The sequence below is a fragment of the Netta rufina genome (assembly GCF_964035555.1).
Source record: "Netta rufina genome assembly, chromosome: 4".
NCBI lineage: Eukaryota > Metazoa > Chordata > Aves > Anseriformes > Anatidae > Netta > Netta rufina.
In genome coordinates, this window is record NC_140127.1 from 59,738,922 (window position 1) to 59,761,999 (window position 23,078).

Sequence of the window (23,078 nt, forward strand, 5' to 3'; positions counted from 1 at the left end):
CAGTGTATGTAAGATTAGAGATCTTGTTTCTCCTATAGACCTGTGTTATATCCCCCTGTATTCCTTTCCAAAATTGATAAAAAAAAAAACGTTGATAAATGTTTGCTAATGATTAATTTACCAGAGTACTAGATATTCAGAACCACCCATTACCCAAGTATCAGGAGAGGAGGAAGGTAGAAGGAACTAATTGCTGGGAACTTGTCTTTGTGTATTTTTCTGATTGGAGAGTTTGCTGACAACACTGTACTCTTCAGAAGCAGGGTTACCAGAATGATTTGTTAGTTTGTTTTTATTAACTACAGGCTCAAGGAGATGCACAATACCTACCTAAAAGAACTGACAATCTAAAGTCACATTTGATCTAACTGAAAATCCTTGATGGATTTTACTTAGAGAAACAGACTTATAGTTTATGATGGGTCATTTGCCCTTCTTAGGACATTTTCATTTTTCAGAGAAACATAAAAACAAAGTTGGTAAGGTTGCCAAGTGGTCATTTAGCCTGTTGCCTAGTCCAAAAACTTTTTCTAACATGTTTTGAAACAGCTAAAGCAATGATAAGCCCACAACATGCCTCAGAAATTTGCCTGATTATATTAGGATGATTTTCCAAAAACTGTACTATAATATAAACTTTTTTTTTTTCTGAAACCTAAGCTTATTACTTATTGTCATTGCCTCTTACCCAACAAACAGAATATTTTTTTTCTTTTTGTGACAACCTTGTGAATATCATCATATTTCCCTCTAGTCTTCTCCTCCCTAGATCAAAACAAACAAACAAACAAACAAACAAAAAAAAAAAACCCTGCTTTTTCACTTTTATTTTAGAGTCTTTTTCATTTCTTATATTCATCTATGCACTCTCTGAAACTGGTCTGTCCTTGAAAAATGGTACCCTAGTACAGACATAAACCCATACTTGAGGCTTTACTAATTTTGCCAAGTCATTCTTTCTTCAGGGAGCACTTTGCACTTCTTTTGACTGAATTGTATTATTGAGGGTTTAGGATTTTTTTCTGAGTTGCCAAAAGCTCTATGAATTTTAATCCTGCCTCCAGTTCTTCCCAAACAACTTCTAGATCAGGTATTTTAATTGCATTGCCTGTACAGTTATTTCTTGTAACCTAATTGATTATCTGGAGTAGATGTAATTTTGTACAGAAAAGCCTTCTTATCTTAGCAAAATAAACTGTTTATTTGTTTATTTCCTGCTTTCTAAAATTAGGCTCAGCACAAACTATTTACAATATTAGTGACTAGATGGGAATATTGGGCTTTTTTGTGTCTTTGTTTCATCAATGAAGCAATACAAGAAAATGCCCAAACTATTATTTACATAAAAATGCAAATATTTTATATAATATTAAATGAAGGTTTGTAAAAATATTTCTTATTAACATATATTAACAGCTAAGATAAAGTTTCTACTATGAAAACATTTTTTTAGGTGTCTTGGAAGGTGCTTTTTACCTCCTTGTTAAGAATGCTATCATACAAATCCAGTCCTGCATTTTAGCAAACAAAATCCAAACAACCATAGCCTTAGTGACTTCAGTATAACTACACTGTTTTGTATCTGTCCAGTGTCTGCCTCTGTCATTTTTGTGCAAGTCCTATTGCACGATAGTTCCTATCATTTGTGTTACACAATGACATGCAGTATTGATACCCAACTGATGTAAATCCATAATGCTAGTGAAGATACCTCATTCTCTACAAAAATATATGTGTAGTAGGATGTGATAGTCAATCATAATAAAGGTCACTTCCATGTGTTCTTCCATACAGTTTCTGTCTATATAATTGAATGTTAGGAATGACTTCAAATCCATCTGTTCTTGGGGGTATATTACTTGCTGGAAAATTATACAATTTCATCTGCCATCAGTATTATAAATTTATGATTACCAATGAATTATCATTGCTCAACACTATACATTTAATCAAATGTTCCTTGGGGCACATTTTCATTTCAAAACTTTAGCGTGATTCTTATTGGAGCACAGAAGCAGAGGTGATGGCAAATACCCAATAGTGATTTGAAAGACAAAAATTTTTATAGAGGTTTCAAAGACTGTTACAGTCTCATTTTGACATTTTTTAATGAAATAATTTAGGCTAATTTGATATTCTCTCTGTGAAAAGAAGCCCCATTTTAGGTAGTCAGAGAAGGTCTTCCAAGAGTACACGAGCTTTTAAAATTTAGACGGTCTAGTGTTTCAAATATATGTACTTACAGAAATGCCTAAATCCCTATCTGAGTCTCTTCCATATGTATTTATTAGCTGGCTTTTCACTTAGTAATGTGAAATATAAGTAGAAACTTTTCTAGCTGTGTTTCTTTTTACACAGTAGGTATTATGAACATAACACAGCTGCAAGCAGTTTTGAATACTACTGCAACCTTCATAAGGAAGAGGGTAGATTGGAAATTTCCCTTTCATCACAAAATAGTGTATATTCCAAACAGCCAGCACAGAGGAGGAGAGGGTAACATTTTAGATATCTTAACAAATCTGACCCAGTATTTGGAATCTGGCAAGAAATAATGGTCCTTAAAGCTACCCTAACATGCTACTTCTATTTATTTAATTAGAACTGGCAGAATTTCTTAGAACAGATATTTGTATCTGCTTGTTGTTATTGTTTTGTTTGCTTGTTTGTTTTGTTTGTTTGTTTGTTTGTTTGAAACACTTCAAATACAGTAAAGAACATTTGAATAAGGGCAGGATCTCTAGCAGTGGATTTTGGTATACACATTGAGATTAAAAAAAAAAAAAAGAAAGAATTGATTGAGGAACAGTTTAGAAAATACAATGTTTAACTGGCCTAGTTTTTTTGATTCAAGCCACTTCCATGAAGGGTTAAGACTGTGTACAGCTTGGTACTTTCTTTCTTGCCTAGGCAAAGTTCTGAAATTTTTCTGAAAATTCAGAATTTTTCAAATCTGAATTTTTCAAACACATTTACTCTGAATTTTTCTAGGCAATTCTCGCTGTTTTGATTGAGTAGAACCATGGCAACCTAGAGAAGAACACAGCACTATATTTGTGAGGAATGTGAACATACTCCACAGGGCCCTGGCACTAAAGAAAAACTAAAAACTAAAAACTATTTCTCTTCATAAAGTAGGAAGCAACCGCCAAACTCTTTTATTCAGTTTCCTACTGCTGCTGCTGCTGGTTTTATGCTCCTGGAACTACTGCTTTTGTGTGAGACATCATTAGGGATAGGATCTGTGTGTTACTTTCAGGCTTTGATTTACTAAGTAACTTCAGTAAGGTCAAAGTTTTGCTTTCTTTCAACCTTTATGCTGAGTGAAATTTCAACAAATTCTAAAAAAATTATTACAGAAGATTATCTTCAGGATTTTAGGCTTCTGATGTAACATGTCTCAAATAAGTTACCCAGGGGACATAATCCTGATCTCTAGGCTAAATTTGGACAGAATTAATAATCTCACATTAGTGTTTTGAAAGGATTTACTGACATTGCTTCTAATTACAATATTGTCAGTTTGAATCCTTTCTTAAAGAAGCCCTTTAAGAATCAAGTGGAGCCCTTTTAAATACACATTTCATATGTAACATATTCGTCAGTATATAAGGTACAAGGATAAAGCTTTTACAAATCTGAAAGAGCTCATTGTCCAGAAGATATTAACAAGTAATCCAAGGGGACAAAATAACATATTTAGTGCTTTTGTTTGTTTTGTTGGTTGGTTTTGGTTTTGGTTTTGTTAGGAATGCAATTAGCGTGATTATATGCTAAAGACAATTTAGGAGAGATTTTGACAAAAACTGGTGGAGCACCTTCTCTGAGAGGATGACATGAAAATATAATTTGCCAAAAGAGATATGTTAGTCAAAGTCAGTCATGATTAAATACCCAGGTGAATATTCTTAATAGAGTTTTGAAGAATATCTTATAAAAAATCACAGATAGAAAAGATAATGTTCCAATTTAGAAAGAAAAAAATAAAAATGGGGACAAAGGTTTCACTGAAAAATATGCTTCTTTTTCTTTGATATATCTTCCTTGCAACCATGATTAAAAGGCAAATTTGTCTTTGACATGGTGGTTTCAAACAGTGCTTGACTCAAAATTGAAGAGGAATGGATTTTCTGTATATAAATGTAAACACTTGCTTATTTCAGTGGGTGTGTTTTCTGTCTGCTAATGATAGGTATTTGTTTTAATTTTATCAGATAGTTATCCTGTCTGACAACAGAGACTATAACAACTCTGACATCAGTGGGACCCTAAAGGCTTAATCACTTCCAGCTACAGCTTTGCCAGCAAGAGAGATTATTATCCTCTGCTTTCTCTCAGCAACTTGTCACTCTGGGGAGATTATTGTCCTCTCAGATCTATTGGCTCAGTCTCAAAAAAAAAAAACACATTAGTGTAAACAGTTTCAACAGCATTTTGTTAACATGTCTAAGGATATATTAGTTGAATAATGATTTTTTTTTTTTTTTTTTTTTCCTGAATTAACTGCCTTAATGGTTGTGGCACTGGTTACTCAAGGAAAGAAAGAAAAATGGTGAATGTTAATTTAGGGTATATTATACCATGAAAAACAACCAGGTTTGATCTCAAGAACTCATTAAGCTATACAGTAATAAAGTGTTGTAGAAAATTGGTTATTGATTCTGAAACACTGACTGATGGGTGATCAGGATGCTGTCTTAATGTTCTTTATCCTGTTTCCCGTTTCCATTTTTTTTTTTTTTTTAATTAGCTAACAAATATGTAAAGCTAATCCAATAGTAGTGCTAGAGATGGTAAAAATATTAGTTTTCAATCACAAGGCCTAAAGTGTGTAAAGAGTTTCAAAAAATCAGTAATTATAAATAAGAGCAACACTGAAATAGAAAATAAATTAATACTTTAAATCTCTCAATCAAAAGTAACACCAAATACTTACAGGATATTTTAACATAAGAACAAACAGCTTAATTAGTTAATACTAATATAACTATTACTGATTATTTGCTCCAGGCAGTTTCAGAATAAATAGTTGCCAAAAGATGTTTTATTAGGTAAATTTGTATTGTGTTCTGCAGCCACTCAAAACAGTTTGACTGCTCAGAGTGCTGATTCCCTAGGATTTGTTTTCTGTAACCCTAAGTGATCTGGAAATAAAATGAAAGAGAGTACTTACTATTCTTCTTTTCTGAGCTGGCTAATAAGCTGCCTTGTGATACACCAGCAAAACAGGCATTTTTGTGGGGGAGATTTCTGTCCTACTCCCAGGATCAGAGTTTCATGTACACATTCCTGATGTAACACCCTACATTTAGAGTAACAACACAGATTTTAAAATCACACATATTTGAAAAGTACTGTACATTTTGTTGAAAATAATATTTTAAGTGTTTCAGTATGTTTAATCTGTGTTTTTTTATTATTATTATTACTAGTTTTATTGCTTTTTTCCTTTGCTTCTGAGAACAACAGAACAGATTTTATTTCTTAGTAAGAAAGCACATGTAAATCACAAAAGTTGTCATTGCAAACTATATCAGAAATAATGTCTGAAACAGTCACTGCTCTTACTTAAATCTAATTTTGCCAGTGTCTCCAGTGTCCTAGTTCTATAGGTCACCAGCAACAGTTTGTTCTCTGTCTCCTACTAGACCTTTAAAAACCTTTGAATTATGCATTTTTTAGAAAATATCAGCTGCTGTTTTTATGTTTGTTCTAATATGATTTTATTTCATTTCAAAAGAAGTACTTAGGAGAGTCCTTTTCGTTAAAAGTAAAGAAAGCCAGCCAGATAGAAGAGCTGTACTATTGCAGCCCATTAAAAAAATAATAATGATTAAATAAAGGTCTGAACTGGGAGCATTGTGATGAGGAATTCTGATGAATCCTGGAATTACCTTTTAAATTTCTATGGTATGTAAGTAAATTGGATATGCATAGACTTTTAAAAATGTATTAAAAGTGGACCGTTCCCTTACTATGGCTTCTTTCAGCACATACTGTGTCACTAGGCTGATATTTTTCCTCTTTTAATTCCTATTAGATAAAGTAATAATTACTTGTTCTCTTGTAAATATTTTTGGTTTCCTGTACCATAAATTCTGAAAAATATAATTTCGTCAATATATACCCAGGTTTGGAAATGCAAGATACTGTTTATGCAAATAATTTTCCAGTATATTCTCTCTTATTGCTTTAACTCTGCCTCCCAATCTTCAACAACTGAAGGAGTAACTCTAGAAGCTCTCTTTCAAAGAGAGCTCTCTGTACCTTTGTACAAGTTCTAACTTTGTACAAGCTCTACCCTTAGTACAGTTCCTTTCCTCTGTTTTGCAGAACCATTTCTTTCTCTTTTAATTAATTTCTAAAAAGCATATATCATCCATTTTATCCCATTTACATACATCAAGAGTATCTGCTATTGTAGAATTTTATCTATTGCATTACACAGTAGAAGAGTAGAAGAGCCTCTGTATTACAAAACTTTTACCCAAGAACTGGCATTCTTGTGCTCTGTGCTCTATAGTAACAGTAATTAACCATAGTTTGATTGATGACCATGTATCAGTACAGAACACCAAAGCAAATGGTTTATAATCATGTATCAATCTTGAATATGGATTTTTTCAACAGAATTAAGCATTTGTTCCACTGAGTTAAAATATCACTATATTTTGTGTAAAACAAGACATAATGAACTATTGATTATATTCAGATACTTCTTGGAGTTAAATTCCATGAGTGAAAAGGACTGCAAACTGAACAGCTTACTGTTACCCATATCTTGCTTCCATGGTTTTAAACAACAATCAAGAGGTTTTCTCTGCCTATAGCCATTTGACATCTTGTAACCTTCTAAAAGATAAATTGCTTTTTGTTTTGTACATGAATAGTGAAGGAACATAATAAGAAAAAAGTACTTCTCCTATTTGGATTTACTTGACCAGAAAAAAAAAAAAATAGTGTTTTATTCAAATAAAGTGTGAATTACATGCCAAGTGTCAGATTTTTTTTAAATTATTTTAACTTTTTAAGAAACTACTGTTTGTGTCTTAATTAGAAAGTGTGAAATTTAAAAATGTAAAAAACAAAAAGTATATGTAGTCATTCTAGATCTTTTAGTATGACATAAGTATTTTTATGAGAGTTTATAAGGCTAATATTTATCCATATATAGATATAGTTATATCTCTATCTGCTCACCTGGTTTTAAACTGATCAATAATAATAATAAATAAAATAATAATAATTTTTCAGATAACATTTTATAATGTTAGGCTCCTATCTCTAGCAGCTCACATTAGACAGCTGTGTTATTTGGCTTTGTGCAAGAACACATAAGATTCCATAATGAGTTTGTTTGTTTGTTTCTCCTTTATTGTGTCTTCCCTATTTCCATGGTCTGGGAGTTACTGACATCTATGTATTTCACACTTTCAAGTGTTAACTGTGGCTTCTATTCTGAAAATATGTATATATGTAAAGTATATTGTAAGGATTCTGAAGAAACATAGTAAAATTACATCTTTCTTTAAAATGTGTCTGTTTGTATTCCAATTTTAAATAAAAATTTTAAGGAGACTTGAGGAACTCAAAATGAATTTCATTTTATCCCTGGCAAAAGTTTCAAGCTCTGCCCAAAATGGCTGAGATGTCTATGTGAATGAGCCATCAGAAGATAAGACAGCAACATGAGGACAGTTGACAAACTACAACAATAAAAAAATTCAAGCTGTTTTACTTATTTGGAGTTAACAGTGAAAGTGGTATGGAAAAGAGATAAAAATAAATCAGAGCTTCCTCTGAAAGAAAATAAGTGGATTAGTATGCTTTTAGGCCTGCTAAGCAATTGAACCCACTAGGACAATTCATTGTGATAATGCAGGAGCATGGTTTGTCATGGAATCTCTGAAATTAATTGATTTGCCCTGGCAAGAACTCCCAAATCAAGGACCTTTGTTCTGATCTTGGTGCTTACTACATGCTCACATTACAAGATAGCAATACCCAGCAATCCTCCTACATACTCTGCCTGTCTCACATTTATTTACTCATAAAATGTTGTTCCTTTGGTTGTTCTTTTTCAATGCAATATATGCGTGGTGTGTATTAACACATATAGTTTCTGTACTGATTTAACTAAAATTTTTGAACACTAAATGGAAAAACATTTAGTAATACAGAACGAAAAAGGCATAAGAATTTTATGTATAGTAAATAAGTTACAACCAGCAGGATGTCTGAAGTATACTAGGATGTCTGAAGTTTAGAAGTCAGATGTATTTCTTCTGATTGACACTAAGTAAGCAGGATTTCACTGGACTACCACAGCTTCTCAAATATGATGGCCAGTGGCTTATCAACTTCATCTGCCAGTTCCCTCAGGACCTGCACATGGATGTGTCTCTTTAGGTCCAATGTACCTGAAGGCACCTTCTGGTTCCTTAGCTGGTGTCGAACTTGTTCTTCCCCTACACAGGGCATTTCTTCATTCTTCCATTTCCTGCCTTTGCCTTCTGCAACTTGAATGGTGTGGCTAGAGCACTTGCCAGTGAAGACTGAGGCAAAAAAGTCATTGAGTACTTCAGCCTTCTTCATATCCAGGGTAAACAGGCTTCCTGATTCCTTCTGGAGTGGGTCCACATTTACGGTTTGTTTGGAAACAGCCGACTGAAAGCATGAGGATATGGACTGTAAGATCCTCAGCGCATGTTCTTCCATCACAGTTAAAAGCTCCATCAGGCTGAATATAAGCTTGCTCCACTTAGCCCATAACAGAGCACTGCAAGGCTCTTTGAAGTTAAAATCAAACACTTCTTTCTGTTCAAAGCTGCACTATTCAGTTTTTGTACTTTCTGATAATTGTCTTGAGGAGATTTTTAATTTTTACCACTCTGTATTATCTCAGGATCAGGTCTAGCTTGGATTTATTGTAGTAGCTATCATGCGAAGCCACTGGTGAAAGTAGAAATAAAAGACAAACAAAATTAAAGGTAGCACATGTTTTAAATGTCTTTATTCATAATCACAGGTGTACATGTTTCTAAGTACAAATTCTATCCATTTACATGAATGGAAGAATTTTAAGGAATGGCTAAAAACCAATGTGCAGGCAGTTCTCATTTCCTTGCACATGCAGTTTTATGAGCAGAAAGAATGAAATTCTTAGCTCAAAATTCAAAGAAATGGGTGATGAAAAGCTGAGATCACCAAGAGAACAAAATAAGACATCAACCTTATATAATGGTAACAAGACTAATGAATTAGTCGATCAAGGCGATCGGCTCCGGGGCAGACACGTTCTGCAGCGGAGCGGGGGATCGGACAGGCAGGGCTAATTTTTCCAGCACCGAGCCCACTCGAGGGAGCTGCCAGGACCTGGCAGCCCTCGCGAGGGAGGTGAACGAGGTGAGAATGAGGCGTAGGCAGAACCAACAGCACCCTCCCCCAAACGCTGTTCATAAACTGCACCAGGAGTGTGGTGAACAGGATGGGCAAACAGGGCGTGGCGCGTCAGAACGGTGAGGCGCGGCAGGTCGCGCAGGCAGGGCGAGCAGGAAGGGCAGAGCGCTCCCCCCTGCCCATACGAACACCTCCTCTAACAACAGCCTCCCGTTAGCTAGGCTGCAATGGTCTCCACCAGGCACGGTGCTCTCCCCAGGAAGACGGTACACACCCAGACCAACTGCCCGTCCAAAAATGCAGCAGTTCAGGTCACTGGATGCGGGGAGTGTCTGAGCCTGTAGCTGCCATCGGCGGGAGGCAGAGAGACTGTGTGCGTGAGGTGCGAGCAGGTGGATGACATGGTCTGCCTCGTGGCAGAACTCAAGGAGGAGGTTGAGAGGTTGAGGGATATCAGGGAGTGTGAGCGGGAGGTAGACTTGTGGAGCCACTCCCTGCATGGCCTGAAGGACAGGTGCTGGGGTGAGACACCCCAAATGGGGGTGGACCCCCTGCCCTGCTGCTGTTGGGCAGAGGCAGGGGACCTAGGAGTTGAGGAGGAATGGAGACAGGTCCCTGCTTGACATCGCAGGTTATGCCCCCCCCTACTGGCCCCACCTTCCCAGGTGCCCTTACGCAACAGGTTTGAGGCCCTGGAGCTTGAGAGACCAGTAGCTGAGGAAGAGGTGGAAAGTCTGACCAGGAGGATGCCTAGGGTGAGGAAGTTGACTCCACGCTGGAGTCTGCCTCCACCAGGACAGAAAGAGGGGTGATTGTTGTGGGCGACTCCCTTCTCAGGGGAACAGAGGGACCTATTTCTTGTCCTGACCCTACCCATAGGGAAGTCTGCTGCCTTCCTGGGGCCATGGTTAGGGACATTGCCAGAAAGCTTCCCAACCTGGTTTGCCCCTCTGACTATTATCCTCTTTTAATAGTCCAGGCTGGCAGTGATGACATTGAAGAGAGAAGCCTGAAGACCATCAAACGGGACTTTAGGGGACTGGGATGGTTAGTGGATGGAGCGGGAGTACAGGTGGTGTTTTCGTCCATCCCTATGGTGGCAGGGAGGAGTACAGAGAGGACGCGGTAAGCCCACCTGATAAACGTGTGGCTCAGAGGCTGGTACCAACACAGAATTATTTTTTTTTGACCATGGGGCGCTTTATTCGGCACCCAGCCTGATGGCCACAGATGGGTCCCTATCTCTAAGGGGAAAATGGGGCCAGGAGCTGGCGGGGCTTATTGAGAGGGCTTTAAACTAGGTAAGAAGTGGGACGGGACTGAAACAAGACTTGTTAGAGCTGTGCCAGGGGTAACAATGGCAAGGCTGGGAGAGAAGGCAATGGCCCAACTGAAGTGCATCTACACTAATGCACACAGCATGGGTAGCAAACAGGAGGAGCTAGAAGCCATAATGCGGCAGGCAGGCTACGACTTGGTTGCCATCACGGAAACATGGTGGGACCACTCTCATGACAGGAGTGCTGCAATGTCTGGCTATAGGCTCTTCAGAAGGGACAGGCAGCACAGAAGGGGTAGTAGTGTGTCTCTCTATATCAGAGAGTTTTGATGTTGTGGAACCTGAGGCTGGGAATGATAAGGTTGAGTCCCTATGGGTTAGGATCAGCAGGAAGACCAACAAGGGAAGCATCCTGGTGGGGGTCTGTTATAGACGGATGAACCAGGATGAGGAGACGGATGAGTAGTTCTACAGGCAGCTGACAAAAGCTGCGAAATCGTCATCGCTTGTTTTCGTGGGGGACTTCAACTTCCCAGATATATTCTGGAAGCACAACACAGCCCAGAGAAAGCAGTCTAGGAGGTTTCTGGAGAGCGTGGAAGATAGCTTCCTGACGCAACTGGTTAGTGAGCCTACCAGGGGAGGTGCCCCACTAGACCTTCTCTTCACAAACAGAGAAGGACTGGTGGGAGATGTGGTGGCTGGAAGCTGTCTTGGGAAGAGTGACCATGAAATGGTAGAGTTCCCCATTCTCGGAGAAGCCAGGAAGGGGACCAGTAAAATCACTGTATAGGACTTATGGAAGGCCGACTTTGAACTGCTCAGGACACTGGTTGGTGGAGTCCCTTGGGAGGCGGTTCTGAAGGGCAGAGGAATCCAGGAAGGCTGGGTGCTCTTCAAGAAGGAAATCTTAATGGCGCAGGAGTGGTCTGATCCCACGTACCCAAAGATGAGCCAGAGGGGAAGAAGACCGGCCTGGCTGAGCAGAGAATTGTGGCTTGAGCTTAGGAGAAAAAAGAGGGTTTACAATCTTTTGAAAAGAGGGCGGGCCACTCAGGAGGACTATAAGGATGTTGCGAGGCCGTGCAGGAACAAAATTAGAAAGACCAAAGCTCATCTGGAGCTCAATCTGGCTGCTGCCGTCAAAGACAATAAAAAATGTTTTTACAAATACATCAGTGCTAAACAGAGGACTAAGGAGAATCTCCAGCCTTTACTGGATGCAGGGGGGAACTTAGTTACAAAAGATGAGGAAAAGGTGGAGGTGCTCAATGCCTTCTTTGCCTCAGTCTTTAGCGGCAAAACCAGTTGCTCTCTGGATACCCAGTACCCTGAGCTGGTGGAAGGGAATGGGGAGCAGAATGTGGCCTTCACTATCCATGAGGAAATGGTTGGCGACCTGCTACGGCACTTGGATGTACGCAACTCAATGGGGCCAGATGGGATCCACCCAGGGGTACTGAGAGAACTGGTGGAGGAGGTGGCCAAGTTGCTTATCAGCAGTCCTGGCTATTGGGGGAGGTCCCAGTTGACTGGTGGCTTGCAAACGTGACGCCCATCTACAAGAAGGGCCGGAGGGTAGACCTGGGAAACTATAGGCCTGTCAGTTTGACCTCAGTGCCAGGGAAACTGGCCAGTACTAAGAAGCCCTGCAACCAGGGGGAGAAAAAAATAATAATTATATAGTTACAAAATCAGGACAATGAAATCAAAAGCCCCACCTTTTGCAGTAGTTTATACCTCTTATCTTGCAGTCTGAATTGCAACCACAACCACAGGAAGTACTTGTAATCAAAATCAGAATGCTGTGGTTTGTAGAGTTTGTATGCGCCTATGTATGCAAGTGTTCATACTGGAAAGCGTCTTTAAAAAGCAGCCCAAAAATAAAGGTTTACACTTATTCACTAAGTGACCTTTCATATTTCAGTGTTACTACTCCCTTAAGTCCTTTGCAAAGGTTAGCAAAACATCAGGACGGAAAGACAGTGATCGGTTGAATTTTTTTCTAATGTTTTATGTTATCTGGTGTCAAATTTATTACTCAGCTTTCATATGCGTTTTTTCAAAGCAACTAATTTTATTTGGGGTTTTGTCCATGGAAAGGGAAAGGAATTTGCTCTAATTCTCCTGATAATGCTCTGTAAATTAACCAGACTTTATATTTGTAATTCATAGAAAAAAATAGCAGAAATAGATTACTGGAATTTTTAATCATAGCTTTGCATGATTTAGATAAATCTCATTGTAATGACAGCATATAATCATCTAAAATTTTTTGGTCCATTGTTACATAATAATTTTGATGTTTTTGTTATACATTATATCCCCTAGCTGAAATTAGATGCCTTTCCAAACACTCATGAACAAAGCTTGCAATAAAAGCAATTTGTAATCTCAGAAAGTATCTTGGAATACCTCTTTTTCTCTCTTTTGCTTAGATCAACAGGAAAATGCTAATAGCTAAGCAAGGTTTGGACTGATGTTCTTCTATTTCTACTTTATATCCTGATTTTTGTTTGTTTGTTTGTTTGTTTTTTGTTTTTAATGAAGTACATAATGAATGACACTGGATTTGGTTTCTTGAAATCTGTTTGCAAAAGACAAAAGTGTATTCTTCATTACTTCATTGTGCCTCTTTTCTGCCTTGTTCAAAAATGTTATTTTTACAGAAGCAGGATACAGATCATCAATGGAATGTAGAGCACTTTACCTCAAGACTGTCAAGGCTTGGTGACCCCTGTAAAAAGTGGTACAATGTCACTACCATTTTAAATCAAAAATGAGCTTTACCCAAACCACTAAAATTTGCAGTCCTAAAATAAATATAAGACTTAAACTCTAGACACATCCTACTGATCTCTGTGGAACTACTGCTCTGCTGTTGACTTTGACAGTGGATTTGGAAGTGAACTTCATCAGAATGATCTAGGTCACAGCTGACTCACTTGGGGGTAGTTAAACAGAATTGAGAAGTGTGTGCTGTTTTCATTTCACTGTTTTGTGAAAGTTCTCTGAGCTCTCGGTGAGATGGCTTTCATGAGAACTAAATTCATATAAAGCATTAAAAAAATGCAATGATAGCCTAGAGCACTACAGGTTAATTATTTCCTCTCAGAATAATTGAATAATATTGTGAACACTATGAAGACATGCTCCAGAAATTATTCATTAAAAGTATCTTTTTCTGGTTTTATCTAACTTTCCTAATGAGTGTAAAAACACTCTTCTCTGTAAAGTACAGTGCTGCTGTTAAGGGATGTTATAAGCGGCTGTTGCCTCCATCAGCTCAGGGAGCAGGGATTCTTCCTGATGTCCACTGGAGCCCAGCCTAGCCCTGCTCTAGCCACCAGTGCAACCTGTCACCCACGCTGTTCTCCCCAGCTGGTTTTGGGGACACACACTGTTCTCAATCTCATGGTTGGGGCTGAGACACCCCACATCTCCAATAGCTGACACCACTGGCCAAGGATGCCTACACCCCTGGTCTGACTGCATTTGCTGGACACAAATCACACGGTGGATACATGGTGGTCCCCCAGTAGCTGGCACCTCATCCTTGCAGCACTCATGCACATGAGAAAGTGAGATTGCACAGAGAGACAGTTAAGAAAGTTAAGAAGAATAAGACAGGACAGAGACTGCCGTGATCAGGCACAGATAAGTGTGCTGATCAACAATGGTTTACACGCAGCGGGTCTGTTTTATACCTCTTTCTGTCTATTCTTCCTTTTGTTCCTTCTCCAATCCCTTCTCCTAAAAACTCCTTCATAAATTTTGCATAGTCCCACAGGAATACCCCAAGTATCCCAAATCTTCATGTTCTGATTGCTTCCCCTTACTTGTCAGTTACAAAATCCATGTTGACTCTCTCCAAATCTATCCTTGGAGTTTCTTGATGGCACTTCAATGAGTAGCTGCAGAATTTTAGTCTTTGGTCAACCTTCACAAAACAGTTTTGTGTCTCTACATATTCTTATTTATCTCTTTTTCCTTTATGTATTATCCCCTTTTGCATTGAAAAGGTCCTTGATCAGATAACCCTCATGAAGCAGACAATCCCACCTTATACATACCATTACAATCACGTCGTGGATTAGCTTGCCAGATCACATTACATACAATTATAATCTTCTGAAGTTATGGCCCAGAATAATGTCTCAAGACTATTAGCTGTAGAGTCACTTTAATTGAAATTATCAATATCTGTGAACACCATACAACTGTCAAGGAAATTTTGATTTATATTTCCATAATCATTTCATGTTGTGTTCACCTAAGATCACTTGTATACTGTAATCCATAGGGAAAAATCATTGGGTTAAATTGTCTTCCATACAGTAACTTTTGCTTCCTTTTTACAGTGTCTCTAGTAAACAATTAGCAGAACTCTTAAATCATAAAGTAGATCAGTAGCACTTGTTCTACCAATTTTCAGGGGCTCTCAAGAAATGAATACTCCTTGGAAAACACAAGCATATCTGCATTGAGCATTGAACATGTTCACATACACCATACACACAGTTAAGATAAGATAGATATATGGAGGGAATAAATATTTGAAAGCTTTCTCACAAATTTTTATATCTCCATGTTTAGTTTTTCATTCTAATTCTTAACTCCTCTTCAACTTCTTTTTTTTTAATTTTTCTGTCTCTTTATTTTCTGAACCCTTCTTTTTTTCATTACAGCTCACTTAATATCATGCTTTTGATTCCTTTCCATCATCTGTCACTCACTTTGATAGATTCATCCTTTTTTCTACAGATGTTCTTTCTAGTCTTTTCCCAACAGTATTTCCCTCTCTTTGCTTTCTTATTCTTGAATATCACTTTTTTTTTGTAGTCCTTCATTTGTAACCAATCCTTCTTTTTGATTGAAGCATTGGTTGGTTTTTCTCTATCACAAAAGTCAGTGAATTTTCACTAATCCAGATAAACTTATTTTGTTATCACTGTTTAATCACAGTTACTTATTCAAACTCTTTAGAAAGTTTTCTTTACAAGTTCTTGCTGTCATGCTTGCCATGCATCCCATAAGCAAATGAGTGCTTGGAAGGGTTCTCACTAACAATCACTGATACCAGGCCTGAGGTTCCTCACTGACCAGAGAGACTGCCATTGAGATATCCAGAGAGCATAGTGGTAGAGCCTACTTTACTCCTACTGTAATGTCCACCTTGCTTAGACTATGATAAAATATATATACATATATATTTATTAAGACTCTCAAAAAGACTTAAAATCCCCAAAGTGAACAAAACACAGATTTCAGCACTACTGGGAGCTTAGCTGTACTGCTGAAGCATGGGATGTGGCCAGTTTTTGCAAATACTGCTGAGTAAAAAGTGGAGAAAGTCTTAAACAGTGGAAGTTTATCAGCTGGCTTTGCCAAATAAAGTAGAGAAACTTTGTGAAATATAGAAAGTAAAGAGAAGTAAAAATCCACGAATGAAAGAATGTGAACAAAGAATTAGTTTTACAGGTGACTTTTCTCTTTCAGTGACACTGAGGAAGAATTTTGTTGTGATAATTGTTCCTAGTTTTTGAACTTCCTGTTAAATAGGATGATTATCAATCCCAAAAGCTCTTTTAAGTACTCTGATGCGTGTGCCTTCTAGGTTGAAATTTATCACTCAGAAATCATTATAGAAAGTCAGCAATGAGTCAGGAGGCAAGGCAGGAGAGAGCTGCTTTGAACAGAGGGATTTTGTTGTGGGCAAGAAAGGGTGTGCAGGACTTTGAAGGAAGGGCAGCCACAGCAGTCACAGTCCACCTTGAGCACATACTGTGGGTGCAAGACAGACAGAAGTCCCTTCTGCTGAGTAGAAATCTCTACCAACAAAAAGTGGCTACCTGCACTTGTTTTCATGCTGATGAAGTATTTGAAATGAAAACAATTGCATTTAGAAAAATATATATTTTGCCTCTGAAAACTCCTGAAAAGATCCCTTGGCTTGATATTCTTTCCTGGGGTAGTCTGACCTGTCTGTAACAGCAGGGTAGTATGCAGTATGTAGTGCCTTTCTAAAGGAGAGATCATATGTATGAAGAAAATAAACATGGAAAGACTTAACATAGGTCTAGTCTAGGTATAGATATATTGTGATTACAAATATATGGCAATTTATAAATCAGTCATAACTTATGATTCATCATTTTTATACCCTAGCACAACTTTTTTCCTTATCTTTTACACTCTTTTCTGACTACACCAATATTTTATTTCAAGAGTAAACATTTCTCTGCTGCTTTGTGTATATATTTTTGTAACCAGCAGTGTCATATCTACATCTGCCTGTTAATGTTGTGATATTGGAGTTATGACAGCACACAAAACAATGATTTGGACGCTTTTGGCCAAGTATGATTTTTAAAAGTAGTGATTAATAAAGCAATTGTATTGGTTATGTGTATGCATGGTACTATCTGTATTATACTTTTCCTCATATAGTAGAACAGTTCTCTGGTTTACATCTCTGTAAATCAGAGTTTTGAAAAATTGCTTTGTTATCTCTTGCAACTACAGATATAAATCATGCTAAATAGCAGTCACACTTAAAATATGTGTAGAATACCTAAAATCTATGTATATGCAGCACGTATGTCAATACAGCAGTGCCTAAATATGACAGCATGTAAGCCATGCTCTAGTTGCAGAAGTTTATATGAAGTCTGAGCACCTCTTGGGACCACAAAAATAAATAAATAAATAAGTAAGTAAGTAAGTAAGTAAGTAGGTAATCCAGGTGGTGTGATATGGAGATGAGTTTTAGGACACTCCCACAGTGAATTCTAGGGAAAAATGTGTCTTGGGATTTAACTTTCATTACAGAGGAACAAATTATTAAACCAAAGAGCAAGGAGCCCTAGTTAACTAACCTGAATAGAAGTGTCACAGAGCACAGAGGAGTTTGTGGCTGACTGGGCTAGGGATAACAGCTATGAAATTTCTAATCAACACATTATTAAACAAATGAAATCAAGAAAAATTTTGGAAAATTTAGTTTCTGAATATCTCTTCACAGGCTAAGAATTACTATTATTCTGTTATGTATTAGTTAAAATGAAATAACATCAGCCTGTCATTATAAGTTCATTGGTGCTTAATGGCTCTCCACATCCTCATGAATATCCATTTTGAAGACTAATGATAAGATACGAATCTCTTACTACATAAACAGTAGATTTTAGTCTATCTTAGAGTCTTAGTCATCACAGTTTTTCCACAGCCTATTTTAAGCTGAACAAACTGATACAAAATTTACTGAAATTATTACAGTATGTCATCTTAATTAGCATTTTCTAGTGTCTCAGCATGTATTGTACACCAACTCAGTACACGTCCAGAGCCCGACATACTTTCTCTGTGGCATGAGTCCTTCATTCATGAAAAATCATAGTAAGAGTTGTAGTACTGTTTGGGAGGTCATGAAAGTGGACTGCAGTAGTTGCAGATTCAACTCACTGCATTCACTGGAAGCAAAAAGCTATCACAGTGCTCCATTGTACCATGAGAAGATACACCACTTAGCCTCTGCTCTGTTCTTAATGTTAAGGTTTTAAAAGAGTTGCTAAAAATGAGTATAGAAGTTATATTGTTCTCCTTTGTTACTTCTCAGATATTACCTTCTTCCACGTTGTTTTATTTTTGACCTTGCTCATACCCCTGCAAAGCCCATATTCTTTCCATTAAGTTCTGTGATCTCTTGAGTGAGCATGAAAGTAGTAAAAAAATTTGCTTAATTAAGGCCCTGAGCTTCAAAACGTTTGGAAATAACACATCCCTTTAGGTTTTGCAAAATGCTGAATACATCTTCAGTAATTACATAGGTTGTGGAGCTTTGTAATTAAATAACTAATACAAGGACAATAAAACTTTGCAAACCTGAACTCAAAAAGACAGAAGTAAACATTTCTGGACTATGTATATGCTTGGAGAATTCCCAAAGAAGAAAATAATCTTTAAGATAAACAAAGTGCCTTCTGGAGAGCAGCTCTGCAGAGAGGGACCTGGCAGTCCTGGTGGACAGGAGGCTGACCGTGGGTCAGCAATGTGCCCTGGTGGCCAGGAATGCCAGTGGTATCCTGGGGTGCATTTGGAAGAGTGCTGCCAGCAGCTCAAGGGAAGTGATCCTTTCATCTATTCAGCCCTGGTGAGGCCACACCTGGAGTATTGTGTCCAGTTCTGGGCTCCCCAGTACAAGAGGGACATGGAGATCCTGGAGCAAGTCCAGAGGAGGACTACAAAGATGATTAGAGGACTGGAGCACCTGTCATATGAGGACAGGCTGAGAGAACTGGGCCTGCTTAGCCCGGAAAAGAGAAGAGTGAGAGAAGACCTCATGAATAAATGTCTGAGGGGAGGGTGTCAAGAGGATGGAGCAACTCTCATTTCAGTTGTGCCTAGCGGCAGGATGAGAGGCAACAGGCACAAACTGAAGCACAGGAGGTTCTGACTCAATATGAGGGGCACTTCACTGTGAGGGTGACAGAGCACTGGAACATGTTGCCCAGAGAGGTTGTGGAGTCTCCTTCCTTGGAGATATTCAAAACCTGCCTGAATGCCTTTCTGCACAGTGTGCTCTAGGTGATCCTGCTTGTTAGACCGCATGATCTTCAGAGGTCCTTTCCAACCTTGACCATTCTGTGATTCTTTGCATTCAAATCTGTACATTACAGACATAGTGTGATACTCCAGACACTGCCAGCTGAGATCAGGAAAAAAAAAAAAAAAAAGAAAAAAAAAGAAAAAAAAAGTGAAATTTAAGATACCCATCAGATCACAGAGTCTTTTATTTTATACTTTTACCTGCAGCATGATTCTCAGTTGAACTGACAGTTCACTGCTACAAATAATAAGTGTATTCATTCTTATTTTTTTTGTAATAAATAGCTTTTACGTTTCCAGAGAAATTCATGAATTCATGTAGGTTCATTTGACCTTGTTCTAAAACCGGATTTTTCTTCCATTTGCCAGAGCTGGAGTTTTCTTGGAGGCAGAATTTGTGTACTAACAATAGTGTGCTTGCAGTGCAGAAGGCCAACTGCATCCTGGGCTGCATCAACAGAGGTTGGAGTTAGATGATCTTTAACATCCCTTCCAACCCGAGCCAGTCTATGATACTATGAATTTGTTGATTTCTTAGGGCTTTGGTTGAGTCTTTCCTGTTTTTTTTCTCTCTCTCTCTCTCTTTTTTTTTTTTTTCTTTCTTTTAATTTAATTTTCTCTAATATTTTACTTGTATACAAACTGACAAATATTTTTATTTCATTTACAATTTTAAAAATTTTAAAGCCTTCTCACTCCCTCCTTCTGTTCCCAAATAAAGTACACACTTTTTCAAGATTGCCTGCAAGCTGAAGTTGGTGTTAAGTGTGGGAGGTTCCTGCTTGGTCTAGTTTGGTAACAGAGAGGAAACTATTCCATGTAATGCCATGAATACCAGTATTCAGCACAAGTGCAGCAACTGGAATAACCCGGGTTAGTCCTGGTGACTGCACCACTAGCACAGGAACTCAGTCTTGTCTTCCGCTTCTTGCACCATCCGATTTGCATTCCATTCTAGCTGTTGTAGCAAGAGTCATTGCAGAACAGTGTTCATGTTTGACCACTTGCAGTTCAGATGAAAAGTACAGGAGCTGCCTAGTGTTCAAACTAAGCTTTACTTTTCCCAGGAACACAAATCATTTAGTCAGCTGTTCTGCAGATGTTAAGTCTGTCATTTACAGCAAATATCCAGGCAGAAGACATTTGCTTGTATTAACCATTCTGTATGAAATGGTTAGTTAGATGTCACAGACATTTACTCTGACAATTTCCTTTGTAGTAAATAAGAATAATACTGTTTACCTACTTTATGGCACATGAACATTAACTATTCAGCCATGAATATTTGAAGATGAAAACTTAAATAATATTTGTAACTATATATATGTAGAATGACAAATATTAAAGAAAAGGAAGACTGGCTGTACATCATGGTTGATACTTATATTCAATAAATATAAGATATTATAAATATAATTATTCAGAAAAGGCAAAAGTACCAGGCTGGTTATCACAATTGCTGAATGGATGATACAGGAAAATTCAGGTTTGGAAGTAGAAGACTGACAGAAAGGACAACAAAAGATATCTTTGAAGTTTTATTTATGTGTTTTGTTAGTTGTGTGTGTGTTTTTTTTGTTTTGTTTTGTTTTGTTTTGTTTTGTGTTGTTTTTCACTTTTTGGCTAAAAATTAAGTAAGTAATTAAATAGACTTAAAAGTCTTTAAACTATTTTAACATTAAAACTTTTGCAAAGACTCTCCTTGTGTTGTTTCAAATATATAATCTGATACCATAGTTAGATGTTTTAAAGTGGCTTATAACTTAAGGGGTTTATAAGAAGTTTTCCAGAGATGTACGTGTACAAAACATCCCCTATGCTGGAAAGATGCAAGCACAAAATGATTTTGTTGTCCTGTTCAAAAATTTTGGTTGCCTTTTGCAATTCAGGATGGCTGCTGTCTGTTTGGCCTTTTCCTATCAGGATACTGCTATAATGATAAACTCTTCAGCATGTACAGAAATTGTTCTCAAGACTATGTTAACGGTCCTGATAATATATTTTTTAGGTTTCCTCTACGCTCAGAACAGTACCAAACGCAGCATTAAAGAGCGACTTATGAAGCTCTTGCCCTGCTCGGCTGCCAAAACGACATCTCCTGTTACTCAAAGCAAGTTTTATTTTTCATTTGATTTTTTTTATTTTTTTTTAGGTTTGCATGCATCAAAATTTATACTTTCATTAGCTGCTCATTTGAAAGTCATCTGCTGAAGTAACTGTATGCTCTATTGAGGTTTAAAAAGGATTGATGAACAGATTTGTGGGCTGGTAATAGATTTGTCTGTGCGGAGTATGCTGGCAAGATACCAGTGCCAGGGTCTGCTGTGCACAAACTGCTGGGTTGGGACTTATGCTCGACAACCTAGCTGAAAACTGGTTTACAGAAGTTAAAAGCCTGATCTCAATGCACTTACAAAGTGGTAGCTTTTTGTATATGTGTGCGTATATTTATGTATGTACAGTCCGGTACATAGGATAATAACGGCATTACTGATCTGGGAGGAAGGGCTTGGTTCTGCAAGTTGACTGTGTAACATCAAACTGTAAAGGGAGTGACACCTAAAGTATATGTCTGGGGAAAAGAAAAAAATATATCGAAAATAAAGTATGTCAACGTACTTAAAGGACAAGCACACTGACATTTCCTTTACTGTCCTGATCCTATGCTGTAAGAAAATAAGATCCTTCCTGGGTGGCTAACAGAGAGATAAAAGGGAAGAGACAGACAAACAGACGGACAGATCCATCTGTCCATCCATCCATCCATAGACAGAGATAAATTACAGCAATAATACTAACGTCTCCCTATATCATTTGTCCTCTGTAACTGATACTAAAATATCCCTTTTTACCCAATTCAGTAAAGATTAATTTGTCTTAATTCTATGCACTAATTTGAGCACCTACAAATAGAAGCTGAATGGTCCCTATGCTTCCCATATCCTATTCTTGATAAAGCATATCAATCAATCTAAAGCAAGAAAAGCCTCCAAGAGCAGTTCCCTCTCTCCAGTGATCATGGGACAACCTGAGGCCACTAAGTTATAAACATAGGCCCTTTATTAAGTGCTAAGACTTCAGTGATGTGGATATAGGATTTCTTTCTGCTATTCCATTTCACTGCTTTTCACATGCGCTTCCTTCTTCTATGGAACAGCACGTGAAAAGCAGTGAAATGGAATAGCAGAGTGAATAGAAGAGCATAGACTGTGGTGTTTTCTTTCCTTTCTAACTATTTGAGATCTTAAAGATGAAAAACACTAAAGATTTGTATGCACAGTAACTTTTTCATGGTTGGTTCAGCTGATGTGTTTTTACTGGGAACTCAGGTAGCTTAAAAAGGGCAGTCACTGTAGTGACAGCTGATACTAATTCATTAAGTAGAAGCTGCTTTCACCTACATGACATGACATAGTCCTAGACTAAAAAGTAATGGATGGTTTGATCCCTTTGTTTGAAGGTATTCAAAGAGCAACACATCCTTATTCATTGCACATCTCTATGCAACATTTTAGTCTGCACAGGTAACGTGAAAATATTTAGAATCAGTCTTAATAGCCTTGACCATGCAAAATATGCATAATCAAGCTGTGAGTGTTTTGTAAGCCAGAAAAGAAGTCAAAGTAAAACTTGCATCAAATGTTTCATGTTTGATAACCATATAGTAGAAAGATAAGATACAGTCAGCATTTTCCTCAGTGCTCTTGTAAATAATGAAATGCTGTTTTAAATGAGACTATTATATTACATGAAAATATTATATTAAATTGTAGATGAACATTGTTATTGTCCC

The 23,078-nt window shown here is 37.6% G+C and overlaps 1 protein-coding gene across 8 annotated transcripts in view; it reads left to right on the forward strand.

The window, feature by feature from the left end:
- KCNIP4 (potassium voltage-gated channel interacting protein 4) overlaps window positions 1–23,078 on the forward strand; it is a gene marked incomplete at both ends in the record, with an annotated part of 439,123 nt that overhangs the window by 364,432 nt on the left and 51,613 nt on the right. For 3 of the 8 annotated variants that reach the window (XM_084285597.1, XM_084285596.1, XM_084285595.1), the window contains one exon: window positions 21,294–21,395. The exons of 4 other annotated variants lie outside the window; for them this stretch is intronic. In XM_084285597.1, the coding sequence (XP_084141723.1) occupies window positions 21,294–21,395 (102 nt within the window). Of the gene's footprint in view, window positions 1–21,293; window positions 21,400–23,078 lie in introns of all 8 variants that reach the window. One more of the 8 variants, XM_084285598.1, reaches the window with a different exon arrangement.